The 17670-nt window shown below is 32.3% G+C and overlaps 1 protein-coding gene across 1 annotated transcript; it reads left to right on the top strand.

Annotated features, from left to right (window-relative positions):
- The first annotated feature begins 774 nt into the window (after positions 1-774).
- LOC120070569 (cytochrome b-c1 complex subunit 6) lies at positions 775-5114 on the top strand. Its single transcript, XM_039022362.1, has 5 exons — positions 775-884; positions 1688-1736; positions 2432-2516; positions 4376-4465; positions 4596-5114. Coding segments are annotated over exons 2-5 (210 nt in total). The 5' UTR covers positions 775-884; positions 1688-1734; the 3' UTR covers positions 4629-5114.
- The last annotated feature ends 12556 nt before the right edge of the window (positions 5115-17670 follow it).

The following is a 17670-nucleotide window of genomic DNA, read 5'->3' as shown; positions in this document are numbered from 1 at the left end:
GGATGATTGGAATAAATGCATGGACGATTTTTAAAGGAAAATTTGACCAAAAATTTAAATGGATCAATTTATAAAAATTTAGAGATTTAGATCACGTTTACACCAGTTGAAAGGTAATCCATCAATGATAATATAAAAAGTGGACCCCAATTGATTACTTTTTGTTTACATGTTTTCCATAATCGTAATGGAATGTGGGATCCGCCTTGAAATTTATAATCAAATCGTATAATCAAATTGAGAAATGAAGGGTGCTCAATCTATTCGTAGTTGAAAATTATATAAGATCTACTACCTTTATCGTTACCGTTAACGTTATAGATATTATTATTGGAATAGTATGAAAATTATGAATTTGTCACATTTATTGTTACTTTTATCGTTATAGGTATAGTTACCAATACCATTAGGGTCAAGCAGTTTCATAATCATAGATAAACACGATCAAAAGCAATCCAATTACGTTTGTGATTCAGACCTATTACGATTCATTCAGAATCTCATTCTAATTACATTAATTTTTATTATAGTGAATAAATATGATCTTAAATAATATAATTATAGGTTTCACACCAAATTCTTATGAAGGAAACATGATAATAAACGTAAATCGATACATTTAAAAAAGTTCAACGTCTAGAGATGTAAAATGATGATCAAACCTTTATCCTAGCGACGGACGAACCTACATTTTACACAGTTGGCTCCGGGGGGAAGTTTCGACCCGACCCGAATGAAATGAACCGAATCCGAATGCAACCGACCCGAGAAGCTGCTAATGAACCGGAAAAGCGGAAGACTTGTCATATTGCAATTTCTCAGCTTCGAAACTAAACCTAATCAGAGTTGCTAGTTTCCTCCCAGATTCGTGTTTCAGCTCCAAGGTATGAAGCAGGAGCGGAAAAATCTTTTCCCGTCTTTAATTTTATTTGTTTCTGAGCTTTATTTGATTCTTGTTCCTACTTTCTCTGTTCTTTTTTCGATTTTTATTATCAGATCCGTGTTTAATTTTCCTCCATTCCTCGATCGCGTGGTTTGGTATTTCTGGGTGTTTTTAATTTCTTCTATCAATTGGGTTCGTTTAATCTGAAGTTTTCTAAGAGATCGACGTAGGATTTTTGTTTTTGTTTCTCTTTTATGTGCATTAATGTTATATCGTTTGTTGGTATTTGAGGGAAATATTTTTATGTTTCGTTATATGATTTGATTCCTCGTTTCTGATAGACATTCAAGTCTCGAATTTTGAATTTGGGTTTTCCATTTCTTTATAATGGAGTCAAATTTAACGAGTATCATTACGTACCGTACTTAATTTCCTTAAACATAGGCAGTTTGATTCGTGGGTATAAATCATTGGACTGAAATCAATTGCTTTTCCTTTGGTGAAAATTGCAAGGCTCTCTAATATTACCTTCCTTTCGGAATGTTTCACTTCTGAACCTGAAATCTAATCTTGCCTAGGCAATGATGCTCTTAAAAGATGGAGTTTAGCTCGAGGCTGGTTAATTTCAATTCTTTATGTATCTTTTGTCTGCCATTCCTCAAAAGAATGCTTGAGCTAAAGGCTTGGACATTTCAAATTTGTGGACTAGAGTTCATGGATTTTGGTGTCAGCATTTATGTACAAGTTAAAGCAATAATTTTTTTTCTTTTCCCATGTTGATGCTTAATTTTTATTATTTTTCAGGTTTTCTTGCGTGCTCTTTTGCTCCAAGTCAGTACTATTTATTAGCGATGTGAGTATCCACCCTTTTTGTTTCGGTCTCACCATGTATTATACAATGTCTTTTTACCGTTTTATTTCTTACATGTTGAACTTTTTGATTGTCTGGTACATTACTTTGGATTTGTATCCCTGTGGTCAAGTGCTGTTTTGTTATTGTTACATTCTCATTTGGCATTCATAAATTTCTAAGCCAATATTTCGGTCCTTGTAAGTGGCTCATTGTGGTCAGAAGAGTTATTAAGGTGGACTGTGGAGCACGTTCTTGTACAAATTTTTCTCTGAATACTGATTTTCTGAGCAGCTACCATGACAAGTATCATCTCCCTGCTGGTGGAATTGAAACCATGAAATATAAAGCGCTGTGAATTTTGCACATATTGGAAAGAATTAGTTTGCTGAAGATTTAGTTTCAATGTTATAAATCAGATGTGTTAGCATCGAGTAGATGTAGCATTTTGTTCGCTTGGTGATATGATCGATGTTTTTGGAGATTTGCAAGGATTAATAATCAGCAAGATAGTTACATTTTTGAATGCCTACTATTAAAGTATACAGGAGTAGAAATTGAGATACTTCATATGGTTTGAACTTGGAAGCTACTTTTACATGCATGTCTTTTCCATACTCTGTGTCTATCTTTCATAATGTTGAAGATTATTTGTATTGATGTTTACTTATCGAAATTTCCTTGTTACTTCAATGTAGGGCGGATGAAGAACCCGTTGATCAGAAAAGGTATCTCGAAGAAGCTTGCAAACCCAAGTGTGTGAAGCCACTACTTGAATATCAGGTACGGGGGGGTTTTATTGGTCTTTGTTGTGGGGGATTGATGAGTCTTAGTGAAGTTGGATATGCTTTTTTCTTCAGTTTTTGGAATTGTATTCATTATGCATTCTTTTTTCCCCATGATTTCTTAACTTTAAAAATCTGGTCTCATGAATGGGTATATTTCTATTCTCTTATTTGATTAGAGATTAAACCGTCACTATACTAGATTGAAGATTTTGAATCTATCTGCGTGAATAAATCTACTATTAAATAAGTAGGTTTCCTTGTAGCTTCAAACCTTCTTTGTGACACAACAGTTAGTATTCAGTGAACTTTCGTTTTGGAAAAAAAAAAAACCCAACTGGAAGGGAGTGCATATGTTAGAAAATTTGAGTTTGAAAATGGCGAAGGATGTTGGTGTTGTGAATAGCAATTAGATTTTAGTTATTTATTTTTCTCAAAATAATAAAATACACAAGCAGCCACCAATCACTAACCCTTCATAGGTCTGTATGGAGAATAACGAAGCTTAGTTACAAGAGTCATATTTGATTTTTGGGTACTTCCCAACAAGACTTGGTCTGTGCTTATCATGCTGAATACAAAAATACCACCTTTCTGAAAGAGAGAGAGGGGGATTGGGAGAGAGGAAAAAAAAAGAAGGGAAAGGAATGGATTTTGGCTCCACCATTGTTTTCTGAATTTTCTTATGGAAAAAACCAGTTAACGTCACTTGGTCCCCATCAATCAAGCGACGCCTTGAAGATAAAATCTGTCTTTGGGTTGTACAATGTTTGGAACATTATTTGGACATTGTGGGCATATTAGTGCTTATAACTAATAAGTGCTTATAAGTAAAGGAATTAAAAAATAAAGCAAAGCGAATGAAGCCACTTAAATGCTAAGTAGCACCATTTAAATTCTCTTTCTATTAGTAATTCCACCAACATATTTTATAATTTCTCTAATCTCTTTCAATTCTGGGTCCTATTTTGCCATGAAAAGTAATAGTAAGAAAGTTGTTAGTGCAACCTGTTTTATTCTTTTGGATGAGAATCATTTTCGCCCAACAAGCTTATTTTTGGTCTCCTTTTGTTAGGTTCTTTTCGTATGCTTTTGTATATTTTTTCATTAAAAAGCATAATTTTTCCGTCAAAAGTTGTTAGTGCAAGCTTACAGTGAACACAATTGCCCCTGTACAATATGGTGAAAGATCCTTCCTTATCATGCTAATCATTTAGGTCATGGAGGCAACAATAACCTTCCTTAACAAATTGTCTTGTACCAAATGTAGCTCCCTCCTGTGAAGTTGAATCAATATTGACGACAAAGATATCTTGTCTCCACGTCTCACTGATTTTAGTTTATACCCTGCTTTGGAGTTGGCGTAGACTTGGTCACTAGACATCCTTTTATTGGGATGTTGATGAATCTCAAAAAATGCAATGGACTTCTTTCCCCTAGGATACTAGTCCTCATCAAATTTGGAGAATTATTTATTTTGATGTGCATATATGACATATTTTCCCCAGTTTTCATGTTCCTCTCCGGTCTAACGATTTTGAAGAGCTTTTGTAATTACCGTACCTATTCACTTTTGTATAGTTGGAGTATTTTTAGATGAGCTCCCTTTTTTGTGGGGCTGGGATTTTTTTATGCGCTTGTATTTTCTTTTTTCAATGAAAGTTATAGAAAAATGATGTGTATTCCCTGAAAATTGGCTAGTTTCTCATATCTGTGTCTCAGCTGATGACTTGTTGCTACATAGTAACGAAGAGGGTCCTAATATTTTGCTTTGTTAATCATGTCTGAGCAGATTCAAATTCTATCATTAGTATAAAGATAAGGTAAAATGATGATTATTGTCTTTCCATGTCATAGGCGTGCGTGAAGAGAATCCAAGGGGATGACAGTGGTCATAAGCATTGCACTGGACAATATTTTGATTATTGGTCTTGCATTGACAAATGTGTAAGTAACTTTTGGTTTTTATAGAATGTAAATTGCAGGAAAAGTTGTACATAAACATGTTTAAACATGTTTCAGTTTTTATAAAACTGAAATAACGTTGAACTAACTTCAAAAACACTTTTTCTTGCAGGTTGCACCAAAATTATTTACAAAACTAAAGTAATGGAGAGTTGTTAGGGATGTGGGGATCCTATCCTTTTGCTTGCAGCATTTTTCTGATTTTTTATGCAATGTCGTTTTGTGGACTTGATTTTTGCATCTACAAAAAATGCCAAGGGCTGTGCAATTTTATAAAAACTATGATAGACCTTTAACCATGGTCAATAAGAAAGGATCTTGGATTCACTTTTGGAGCTTGTGAAAACTTCGTCCTTGAATTTTATGATTGCTTTATATAAGCATTAGTGATCGATTGAATCCAGTAGTAATTTCAGAAAACAAATGTTTAGCAACATTGTACCATGTTGAATTTGCTGTTCCCCCTTGGTTTATCAAATGGCCGTGTAGTTTGAGACTAGGTAGCCGATTGAGGTTCAATTTGGCAGAAGTAGATGATCCCTTTTTGTTCTAATACTTTTGTATTAGATAACATGTTTCATCTTGAAATTAATTGGTAATGAGAAAAATAGTTCATGTATCTTGTAAACAATACGAGTTTTCGTAACGTGGATTCTCGATATTTGATTATTTGAAGATTGATGCTTTCATTTGGTTAACCTCAAGTCGTAATCTTCGTGCTTTACCAAATAAATCGTCATTTTTTTTTGCTTAAACCATTATCGAGCTGGAAAATTGAATCATCAATTTTTGAAATGAACGCAAGGGTCTTATCTATTAGGTGTTGAATATTGTAAGAATGGCTAAAGTATAGGGGTATAATAATGGTAGCTAGCTACTCGTTTTGTAGTATTTGATTTTACACGTACTTTACATTCATATATATTATGTTAACTTACAAGTTAGAATCTCAGCTTTTAATTTTACATTTATTTATTTTACAAAGAATTTGAGGTTATGAACTTTAAAAGATGTGTTATTAACTTTTAATTTTGTGTTTGGATATTTTTAACATTTAAAATTTGTGTTTAGTAGGTCTTTTGACCTTATCGAAGTCTTTTTTTCCTTATAATTTACAGAAGGGTAGTGCTATGGCACTGCCCTGCTAAAAAGTCTCGATTTTGTGTTTGTGTTGTTGCTGCAGTGCTAGTGCCTAGCGTTGGGCAAAGTTGAAAATGGGAGCTCTCGGGTTTAGGTGCCAGGGACAGCCCTGTGGAGCTGACCTGTTTTTTTGGCAACTTAACTTTTTTTCTTCACTTTCTTTTGAAGATTTGGCCTGGTTTGATTCTTTTGACTTTCACCACTTGTTTTATTGATAATTTCTGAAAAACACTAGCAAGCCTATTAAATCTAATAGAAATAATAAAATTTAATTTTATATCTAATAGATTTATGAGGTTCAAATGATTTGAGAACTTGAATAACTTGGGATGTGTTTGGAATACATTTTCAAGTGTTTAATTTAAAAAACAAGTCATTTTGGAAGAAAAGTGTTCGACAACCACTCAAAATAGTTTTTTCACGTGTATTTTAATCAATTTTTATCAAAAGTAATTAAATGAAAATGAGCTTTTTGAAAAACATTTTTTTTTCTTAAGTCAATTTGTTCCTTAGACTACAACTCAACTAGGCTGGGTTTGGTTCTCAAATCTAATCGGGTTGGGTTGGGAATCATGTTTGGGTCTTTTGAGTAGTTGATCCAATTAACTTGAATTTTTAGATTGGTCCAAAATTTCTTAATCCTTCCTATCATAAGTATGCTTGTTAAAATTTATTGGAACAAAATTGAATTTGATTTGACGTTGAAAAAAAAAACATTGGACCTATATTACTATAGGTTGTTAGGAAATAAAATATTGGCTAAAACGTCTATCTTTCGTTTCAATTTCAGTTTCTTGACATTTTAACATTGTAAACTCGTCTTAGACTCTTAGGTTGTGTTTAGGGCAAGAACTGTCTCAAGACTACAATAACCACCCCTTGTCATAGTAGATACTCTTTTGTATTTCCCAATTAGCTATAGTCAACACTATTTCAAAACTTTATTTATTTTTTGCTATAGCTTTTACTATTTTATATTCATCATTTGTTTACTTTTTGTTAAAATGTTTATTATTTCATTCTCAAACTAAAATAGTTTACATCTCAAATACATTCTATTATAACTAAAACTAAAATAATATACACCTCAAACACAAACTATTAGAATTCAACTACAATAACCTAGGATTAATAACTAACTTCTTGCCCTAAACGTCTCTTTAGTATTCTGTTTCTAAAAAAAAAAAAAAAAAAAAAAACTCATCTTTTTATTTTAATTTACAACCCAATAATTGCATTCGTGGTGTACATTGATTTTTTAACCATATTTGTGAATCATAGATTTTTATTTTTTATTATTTTTTCCCAACTAAATATACAAACGTTGATTTCAGGGTTCAATACTTAACTACCCTCGTTAGTCAAATTAGAAAACTTTAGCTCATAGTTATCCAAAAAAAGGTTAGGGATTATTATAGATTTAGTATCTTTTCAAGACTTATTTTCATAAATGTCCAAATATTTTTATATTTTCGTATATAAGATTTGATAGATTTTTTTAGACTAAAATACCCTTAAGTGTAGTGGGCGTCTGGAGAGAGAATGTGGCATTGAAAAAAAAATTCACATTTACTTTGTCAAGCAAGACATTTTTCTCATCACAATCAAAAGCATGCTTGTCACAAGAGATATTCATTTAATCAATATGCATAGCATCATGCTCATTCTCTTTTAAGCAAACAATTTCTTTAAGTAAAGACTTATTTTTACTAGATAAAACATTGTATTTCTTTTTAAGCACAACATACTTAGAACTAAGTTTTTTTAAATCATTTTGCATATTTTCAAAAGCTTCGAACAATTCATTATAAGAAAGGAAGTTCAAGAGTTACCTCATCATTTTGTTCATCCTCTTTGTCACTATGAGCCATGAAGCAAAAATTGGCCACTTCTTCATTATCACTCCCACTTTCACTTTCATCGCTATCATTCCAAGTAGCTTTCATTGCTTTTCTTCTTGGATTTCTTTGGATGATTTGAGAAAAGGACAATCGGTTCTAATATGACCCGACTTCTTGCATTCATAGCATATTACCTTATCCTTTTTGCTATTTTCACCTTTTGACTCTTTTGGTTGGAGAGATGCTTCTTTGAATTGCTTCTTTCTCTTGATGAAGTTCTTATACTTACATGAAAGATAGGCAACATCATCTTCATCAAGGTCATCTTCATCTTGGGAGTCAACTTCTAAAGAGATGGTCTTTAAAGCTATACTCGTTTCTTTCTTTTTCTTCTCATCCTCCATGTTTTTCTTGATCTTTATCTCATGCGTCAACAACGAGCCCATGAGTTCATCAATGGAGAGATATTTGAGATCCTTTGCCTCTTGAATGGCGGTGACTTTAGGCTCCCATTGTTTAGGCAAAAATCACAATAGCTTTTTATCTTCTCAAGATTTGAGTACTTTTTTCCCAAGTCCTTCTAAAGCATTGACAATGTTAGTAAATCTAATAAACATATCAGAAATAGCTTCATTTTCATCAATTTTAAACATTTCATATTGATGAACTAACATGTCAATCTTTGTTTCTTTTACTTGACTAGTTCCTTCATGAGTAATTTCTAATTTATTCCATATCTCTTTAGCGATTTGCAAATAGACACTCTATTATACTCAACTTCATTCAAAGCACAAAATAAGCAATTAATAGCTTTGGCATTTTAAAGAGCATGCTTTTCTTTCATTTATTGACCATTCTTCCTTAGGTTTTATAGTGCTAACACCATCAACATCTTTTGTTGGAATTTTAAAATCTTCCTCAACAATATCCCATAAATCATAATCAATAGAAAGCAAGAAAAATCTCATTCTATTTTTCCAATAACTATAATTAGTACCATTAAAGAAATGAGGCTTTGTAATAGAATGACTATCGGTAAAAGGGATAAAACCTAAAGTTGTCATAGCTCAAAAACAATTAAGCTTATCAAGAAATAAATATTTCAAGAAGAGCTCTGATACCAATTGTTGGATCGATATGGCAACCCTAGAGGGGTGAATAGGGTTTAATTAAACTTTTTTATTTTTAAATTAGCCCAATTAAACTAATTAATACACTTTTTATAAATAATAAGAAATTTCAAATTATGCAACAAATAAGATGACAAAAAATGTGATAATTTAATTCTATCAAATTTTAGCAAATAAATAAGAACAAACTAAAACATACAATAAATTACTTAAATTAATTGCAAAAATAAAAAGGAAAGAGTTAGAGAAGAAGACACCGTAATTTTTATAGTGGTTCGGTCAAACTCGATCTACTCCACTCCCCAAGCGCCTCTTGGGAAATTGAATAAAATCTTTCCGACTCTTTCCAAGGATTAGAGTCCAACCGTTACACCACCGTTCCTTTCCAAATATTGAAATTTTAGGATCCTTTCCACAGTTTAGGATCAAACCGTTACAAATATTGAAATTTTTGAAGAACACAATACAACTCTCACTAGAGTGGATTTACAAGTTTAAGCACTCGACAAGTTTATCCTCACAATACAATAACACTCTCTCAAGAATAAGATGAAAAGAAAAAATTGGTAACTTAGAGAGAGCAACAATGGAAGTTTTGAGTTTTTGGAGGATTATGAAATGTAAAATTTGTTGGTTTAAAAATTGGGGAGGAAGATGGTTTATATAGAGATGGAAAATTTTTTAGAAACCACAATTAATTTGGAAAATTGGATTTTGGAAAAGAAAAATCAATGGTAGAGATTTTAAACTAAACTAGTCGTTAGATACAAAAAAAATATAATATTAAATTCCTTTTCTTTTGAAATTCCTTTTCTTTTTAAAATTAATCCAAAAAAATAAAAAAAATACCATGTGTCAAAAACTAGCCGTTAGATACAAACATAAAATAATATTAAATTCATTTTCCTTTTAATTCATTTTTTAAATTCATTCTCTTTAAAATCAATCCAAAAATAAAAAACATACCATGTGTAAAAAAACTAGCCGCTAGACACAAACATAAAATAATATTAAATTTATTTTCCTTTTAAATTTCATTTTTTTTATTTTAAATCAATCCAAAAATCAAAAGTCCATCATACGTTAATCTTTTAATGATCCACCATTTAACCAATATGCTGCCACATATTTACATGCAAATGGTCTGGTTATGCCACGTCATCCACCACGGTATTTTCTCTATAGACTTGTTTCGGTCATATCGTCTTCGTTTTAGCTCCAATTTGAGTGATTCAAGAGGTGTTGGAATCGTTGTTCCGAGCTCTACGTTATGGATATATTAAAAAACTAATATTTTTAGTAATTAAAAATTGAGTTTGTTATCATCAAAATATTAATTAATTAATTAATTAAAATTAATTAATTTGAGATTAAGTGCCAAAAGGCCAACAGCTTACACAAAGTATCAAGGGATAGAGTATGCATACCTTTGAAGAACCATTCTTCAAATTCCCTCGATCAATTTCCAATTGTCCAAGAATAACAACTCAGCCCTCAAATGCAACGATCGAAATAACAGCACGATCAACAGAACGAACACAGCGATAACGAACCCAACGAACGGCCAATAGCTCATCAAAACCAATCGAGTTAAGTGAGGACACCACAACAATGGTTGTCTTGAGAATCTAGGAGTTGTGGGCTCTGTATGATCTTGGTTAGAGGAAGAAACTGGAGGACAACAATCGTGTAGACGATCGAGCAAGTGGGAGATAGGAAGTTGTCTATTGTATAGACGATATGCTTGATCATTAGTAAATGGCAGCCTATCGTATAGACAAAGCTACACGATTGTTTAGCTACGATCAGGTGAATGAACTACCATATAGTCAAACTCCACGATCTTTAGTCTCTCTACTAGCTATCGTTTAGTGAAACACTTTCACTTGATAGCTTTACCGTGAGTAACTTTTCGAAAGTGCAACTCCCTAATTTTAAGAAAACATTTTTCCTTTTATCTCACAGGTTACGATAAAACTACCAATAACCTCCCATTCAATCGGTTATTTGAGAAAAAAGATTTAATTATCAAATAATTAATATTATTATTAAATAAATAGATAACCAACTTACCATATTATATTTATAACCTATAGTTTTAATATTTCATCTCAAGAAACATACAAACCATAGTTCTTTTTCTATTTTATGGTAATTAATGTAAATCATATTTATATTAATCCTCCACTTGATGTATCTCATACATCACACCAATTATATCATATATAATTAAATTTCCTCTTGTCAATTTGAACATTTCAAATAAACCCCAAGAACTGATTCTCAACTTGAATCTATTGAGCTACCAAGGGGACCTTATGGACCTGTAGCTTGAAGCTCCCATGGTACGTGAATAACTGACTAAACTCTTTAGTCACGGGATCCACCATTCGTTAACTAACAGGCACTCCACTAAAGACCGACAGCTACATTATTCTCACTACAGATATATTTCAGTGTCCATATCAACTAATCAACAATGCGATAACCCTTCATAGATCACTCGTAAGTACAGTTGGACCAATTTACCGTTATGCCCCTGTAGTTACATCTAACTCCTTAAGTACCACTGATTCCTCTAATGAACATAAGTCATAGTCCTACTATGACTGAGTCCTCTCTTCTAAAGAGAGGTTGTGGCCACTATGTTCAAGACCCCGAATCAGCCCTTAAGGGAGCAATCTATCAACTTACCCCTGCTGTAGAGAAGGAGTAAATTCCATCTTGTGTAACTGAGTTTCCAGCTCCCCAATCAGACAAATCCCCAAAAAGGTAGGCTTGTTGAGTAGGCAATTTGGCCACTCTCACCCATACTAAACAAAGGACCACTCTCAAAGGCAGAAGTTCCCAAAATACTCAGGATTAAGGTCATGTCATCTATGGTCGTTTAAGTGAGATGTAAGTCTCAAGTATCAACGACATTATATAAAGAGATGAATCATCTCGTAGTCCGGTCTTATACAAACTCTTTGTATAGGACACCCCCGCTCGTATGTCTCCATATGAATGGTCAGGATCAGACCATTTGTAGTAGTTCACAACACTTGTAAACCTCTACAAAGCGGGCCGCATCCGTAGTGTCACAAGGATAAGGTATAAAGTATCCCTTCTTTATCCTTATACTACAGACCTTTTTAGGTTATTACTTAAGGCATGATCCACTTGTATATCTCATATACATGCTTAAGTTTACATACAATAACCACGAGTCTTTGTTTATTGGATATGAGTAAATGCAAATAAAATAATTCTTATTTTATTCATAACAACGTGTACAGTATTTACAAACTACGAGACTCCGAAAGAATTAGGACACCAATCCCAACAATATCCCACATTGTCCTAATGCCTCAGGAGACTAATATACAATACATGAAAAAACAAGTACAATATACAATAATCCAGGAGTTGTGGGCTTTGTATGATCTTAGTTAGAGGAAGAGACTGGAGGACAACAATCGTGTAGATGATCGAGCAAGTGGGAGATAGGAAGCTGTCTATCGTATAGACGATATGCTCGATTGTGTAATAAATAATAGCCTATCATATAGACAAAGCCACACGATCATTTAGCTACGATCAGCTGAATGAATTATCGTATAATCAAACTACGATCATTTAGTCTCTCTACTAGCTATCGTTTAGTGAAATACTTTCACTTGATAGCTTTACCATGAGTAACTTTCCAAAAGTAGCAACTCCCTAATTTTAGGAAAAAATTTTCCTTTTATCTCATGGTTACCATAAAACTATCAATAACCTCCCACTCAATTGGTTATTTGAGAAAAATATTTAATTATCAAATAATTAATATTATTGTAAATAAATATGATAACCAACTTACCATATTATATTTATAACCTATAGTTTTAATATTTCATCTCATGAAACATAGAAACCATAGTTCTTTTCTATTTTATGGTATTTAATGTATCTCATACATCACATAATTATATCATATATAATTAAATTTCCTCTTGTCAATTTTAACATTTCAATTAAACCCCAAGAACTGATTCTCAACTTGAATCCATTGAGCTACCAACGAGGCCTTATGGATCTGTAGCTTGAAGCTCCAACGGTATGTGAATAACTGACTAAACTCTTTAGTCACGGGATCCACCATCCGTTAACTGCTAGTCACTCCACTAAAGACCGATAACTGCACTCTCCTCACTACAGATATATTTTTGTGTCCATATCAACTAATCAACAGTACGATAACCCTTCTCAGATCGCTCGTAAGTATAGCTGGGCCAATTTACCGTTATGCCTCTATAGTTACATCTAACTCCTCGAGTACCACTGATTCCTCTAATGAACATAAGTCATAGTCATACTATGACCGAGTCCTCTCTTCTAAAGAGAGGTTGTGGCCATTATGTTCAAGATCCGGAATCAGCCATTAAGGGAGCAATCTATCTTCTTACCCCTGCCGCGGGGAAGGAGTGAATTCCATCTTGTGTAACTGAATTCCAAGCTCCCCAATCAGAAAAATCCTCAAAAGGGTAGGCTTGTTGAGTTGGTAATCTGGCCATTCTCACCCATACTAATCAAAGTACCACCCTAAAAAACAGGATTTCCCAAAACACTCAGGATTAAGATCATGTCATCTATGGTCGTTTAATTGAGATGTAAGTCTCAAGTATCAACGACATTATATAAAGAGACGAATCATCTCGTGGTCCGGTCTTATACAAACTCATTGTATAGGACACCCCTGCTCGCATGTCTTCACATGAATGGTTAGGATCATACCATCTATAGTAGTTCACAATACTTGTAAACCTCTACAAAGCAGGCCGTATCCATAGTGTCACCAGGATAAGGTATAAGGTATCCCACCTTTATCCTTATAATACAGACCTTTTTCGGCTATTACTTAAGGCATGATCCACTTGTATATCTCATATACATGCTTAAGTTTACATACAATAACCACGAATCTTTGTTTATTGAATATGCATAAATGCAAATAAAATAACTCTTATTTTATTCATAACAATGTGTACAATGTTTACAAACTACGAGACTCCGGGAGAATTAGGACACCAATCCCAACAATATCTACAGTGAAAAAGAATCAATGGACAACACAATTAGGAACTTCTTTTTCAAGACAAATATGAAGATTGTAAGGAGAGAGCTCCAACCTACTTTTAATTTGTTAGGTTCTGATGCCAATATACCCATTGATGTAAAGGTCAAACTTGCACACTTGTATTTTTTAAAAAGCTTCTTAATTCCTACACAAGGACATAACAAAGTAAGTTGGAAGCATTTAAAAATGTTGGATGATGAAGAAAAGTTTAGATCTTATCCATGGGGTAGGGTGTTCTTTGAACTGAATGTAGAGTTTTTTAAGAAGGGTGTCATCAATAAGCCATCTTGAATTTTCCTTGAAGGACTTCCCCTTGTTTTGATATATTGGGCTTTTGAGATTATACCAAGATTATCCAACCCCATCATTTGATTTTCACGAAGAATAAGCAATGATGGACCTAGAATTACTCAATTGGAATCTTAAGAACCTAATGATTGGAAACACATCAATATCAATGTTTTCAAAGCCACTGGTGTAAGTCTTTTATCATTGTTAATTCCTTTATTTATATATTATTAGCATACTATCAAATGATAGAAACTATCACTTGAACATCAGTGACAACTTCTATGACCCACTAATTTCAAGTTATCAGTGATAGCTTCTATCACTGATTTCAAGCTATTGTGATAGCTTCTATCATTGATAGCATATTATCATAGATAGAAGCAATCAGTAACAACTTGAAATCAGTGATTGTTTCTATAAATATGCTGTCAGGTAGTGATAGTATCACAACATCTTCATTAAACTTTTAGTTACTATTACTTTATTGGTTCCAACTGAACAAGAATTCAATCAAACTACTATAGGTATTTTGCAGAGCTAGAAACAAAGGAGATGGAGATTGAAAAGGAAACAAAAAAAAGGGAAAAAAATATCAATTGAAAGAAAAATAGCATCACTACACGAAGGAATTGAAGAACTTAAAAAAGGACAAAAAGATATTAAGAAGGACATGCATGAAAAGCACAAGGAGATTCTTGATATATTGGGCTATATAAAAGAAATTATCAGTGATCAACTTCCACAAAAAGAAGAAGGTGGTGAAAAGAAATCTCAAGAATCTCTTGAGAAGAACAAAGTGCCATCATCTAGTTTGGAAGTTATAGATGTTGGAGACAAAGAGGTAAAATTTGTGATTTTTTTTTTTTGGTATAAGGAAGTACAATAGCATAAATGATATATGCATGCAGACTGAAGATGAAACTGCTAAGGAGAATGATGCTAAAAAAAGGGTGCTCAAGAAATTGAGAAGAAGGAAGCTAAAGAGAATGACCAGTAGAAATAATTGCAAGATGAAGAGAAAGATCAACAAGAGAAAAAGGATAAAGATAAAGTAGAGGAAGAGAATGTAAATAAAAAACATATGACCAAAAAGAAGGTAAGTACTGATTAATTGACGTTTTTAAGTATAGGATTAGCCTACTATCAGTGATACTTGACATCACTGATAACATACTATCAGTGATAACATATTATCAATGATAACATCTATCAGTGATAGTATAAATGATAGGAAGGTTTATTTACTTTACTAATAGCATATTGATAGATGTCATGTTATATTTGATTCCATGATTTTAGGTTGTTGAAAAGACTCTTAAAAATAGTCCCAAAAAAAAAAAAAATATAGACCAAAGATTGCAATTGAAAATATGAAGGAGTTTGTTGTGGATAAGAGACCGAAAAGACAAGCAAAACTAACCAAGAAAATTTTGGAGAATGAAAAAAAAAAATCTAAAATAGGTCTCTCAAAATGTGTCTCCCAAGGTGTCTTCAAGTAAGCTATAAGACATTCTCCAAGGTGGAAGGATGGTGCTCCAAACTTTGATCTCAAATTATCATAACTCATATTCCTATTTCTTTGGCAATAGATAGACTTGTTTCTTTTAACAATAGATAGATTTTTGTTTGATAGTGATATTTATGCTTATGATTTTCTTGGAAATTAAATTTTTATTTTACAAGATATTTTTATTTCAAAATCCATATGAATATTTCAGAAATGAGATTGATGTAGTTATAATTTTCAATTTATTTCAGTGTTCTTTAACAGGCTGTTCAATGTTCTTCAATAGGTTGTTCGATTTTTTAAACTTTAAATACAACTGCACAACTTCTATCACTGATAGTATGATATCAGTAATAGACATGCTACCAGTGATAGAATCTAGGAAAAATACCTTTTTAGTCCCCAAGTTTTTTGGAGTATGTACATTTGGTCCCTGAAATTTCAAATTAGTCATTTTAGTCCTTAAGTTTTAAATAATAGGTTTAAAAGGTCCTCTTCATTAACAGAACTAATAACAGATCTTCTAAGTAGATTATTTAAATATTGATGTGGCTTGCTGACTAAGTTGATAATTTGGATTTAAATTTGTCTCGTGAAGTTACTTCACGAGACGAACTTCACGAGATAAAAGACAGAAATGACGTGAAGTTGAGTTCCTTGAGTTCATTTCTCGTGAAGTTCATCTCATAAATTTACTTCATGAGACAAAAGACAAAAATGACGTGAAGTTGAGTTCGTTGAGTTCATTTCTTCTAAAGTTCCTCTTTTAAAGTTCGTCTCATGAAGTAACTTCACGATACAAACTTCATGAGACAAAAGATAGAAATGACATGAAGTTGAGTTCATTTCTAGTGAATTTCGTCTCGTGACCTTCAGACACGAACTTCACGAGACAAATTTAAATCCAAATCATCAGCTTAGTCAGCAAGCCACATCAGCATTTAAATAATCTATTTGGACAGATCTGTTAATTTAAACAGTTCTGTTAATGAAGAGGACCTTTTAAACCTATTATTGGAAACTTAAGGACTAAAATGACTAATTTAAAACTTCAGGATAACACACACGTATTCCATAAAACTCGGGAATTAAAAAGGTATTTTTTTTCCTAGGATCTATCGTTGATAGCTTTTCTTTATCAATAGTGCCAAAATTCTTATCTTTTAGTATAGTTACTTTTGTTGAAATAATTTATTGACGAGAGAATACATTTGTTTCATTTAGATATTCATATAGTTAAAGTGGATGAAATAAATTCTTCAATTCAAAAATTAAACACTTGAGATAAGTGATAGAAGGTATCACTAACAACATTATATCATTGATAGCTTGATATCAATGACAGAAGCTATCATTGATAGTTTGATATCAGTATAGAGAAATATCGCAAGTTTCTTTCTTTCTTATGGCTAAAGCAAAACAAAGCATCATAAACAAAAACATTATATTGGCTAAAAAATAAATATATTAACAACAAAGTCTGTTTCACTAGCTATCATTGATAAATTGACAAAACATTAGTAACAAGCTGTCTGATAAATTGATGAAAAACATCAGTAACAAACTATCTCACTATCTAATGGATAAATTGATGACAAACATTAATAACAAAATAAGCTTCTTCATTAAACAATTGGTGGTAACTTGCATGTCCTACAATTATGGCTACGACGATGGCATTGACAACACTTTGAGCTGCTTTTCTTTTCACCAATTGACAGTATCTTTTGTTTTCGTGGTCGTCCAGCTGGACATTTAACTATTAGAGGTAATACATTCACACCAACATTAATAGATCTCCAGTCAAAATAATTTCCAATAGGATGAACCGATCCTTTCTAGGTTGATAACAATGTATTGGAAAAATAATAGTCTGACACAAAAACATATATTTTTATATTTAGTCCACGAATAACAGCACAATCATGAGCATATGGAATCTCCAACAAATCCCAAACATGACAATTGCACAATTTAGAGGCCAAATTTATCAAAAAAAAATTATTGTTTCCATCAACTACTTTATATTCTTTATTGTTAATAGGATCAACTTGAAAAAAAATAATAATAACAAAATGTAATCAAGTAGGTGAACTAATGGCATGTCACTGAAAACTAAAATATAAATGAAATTGTAAGTGGTATTATCCCTTCTTGATGAAATATTTTCAAGCTAT

This window comes from Benincasa hispida, chromosome 1, assembly GCF_009727055.1.
Source record: "Benincasa hispida cultivar B227 chromosome 1, ASM972705v1, whole genome shotgun sequence".
NCBI classification, from domain to species: domain Eukaryota; kingdom Viridiplantae; phylum Streptophyta; class Magnoliopsida; order Cucurbitales; family Cucurbitaceae; genus Benincasa; species Benincasa hispida.
This window is presented reverse-complemented; position numbering and strand designations above follow the sequence as displayed.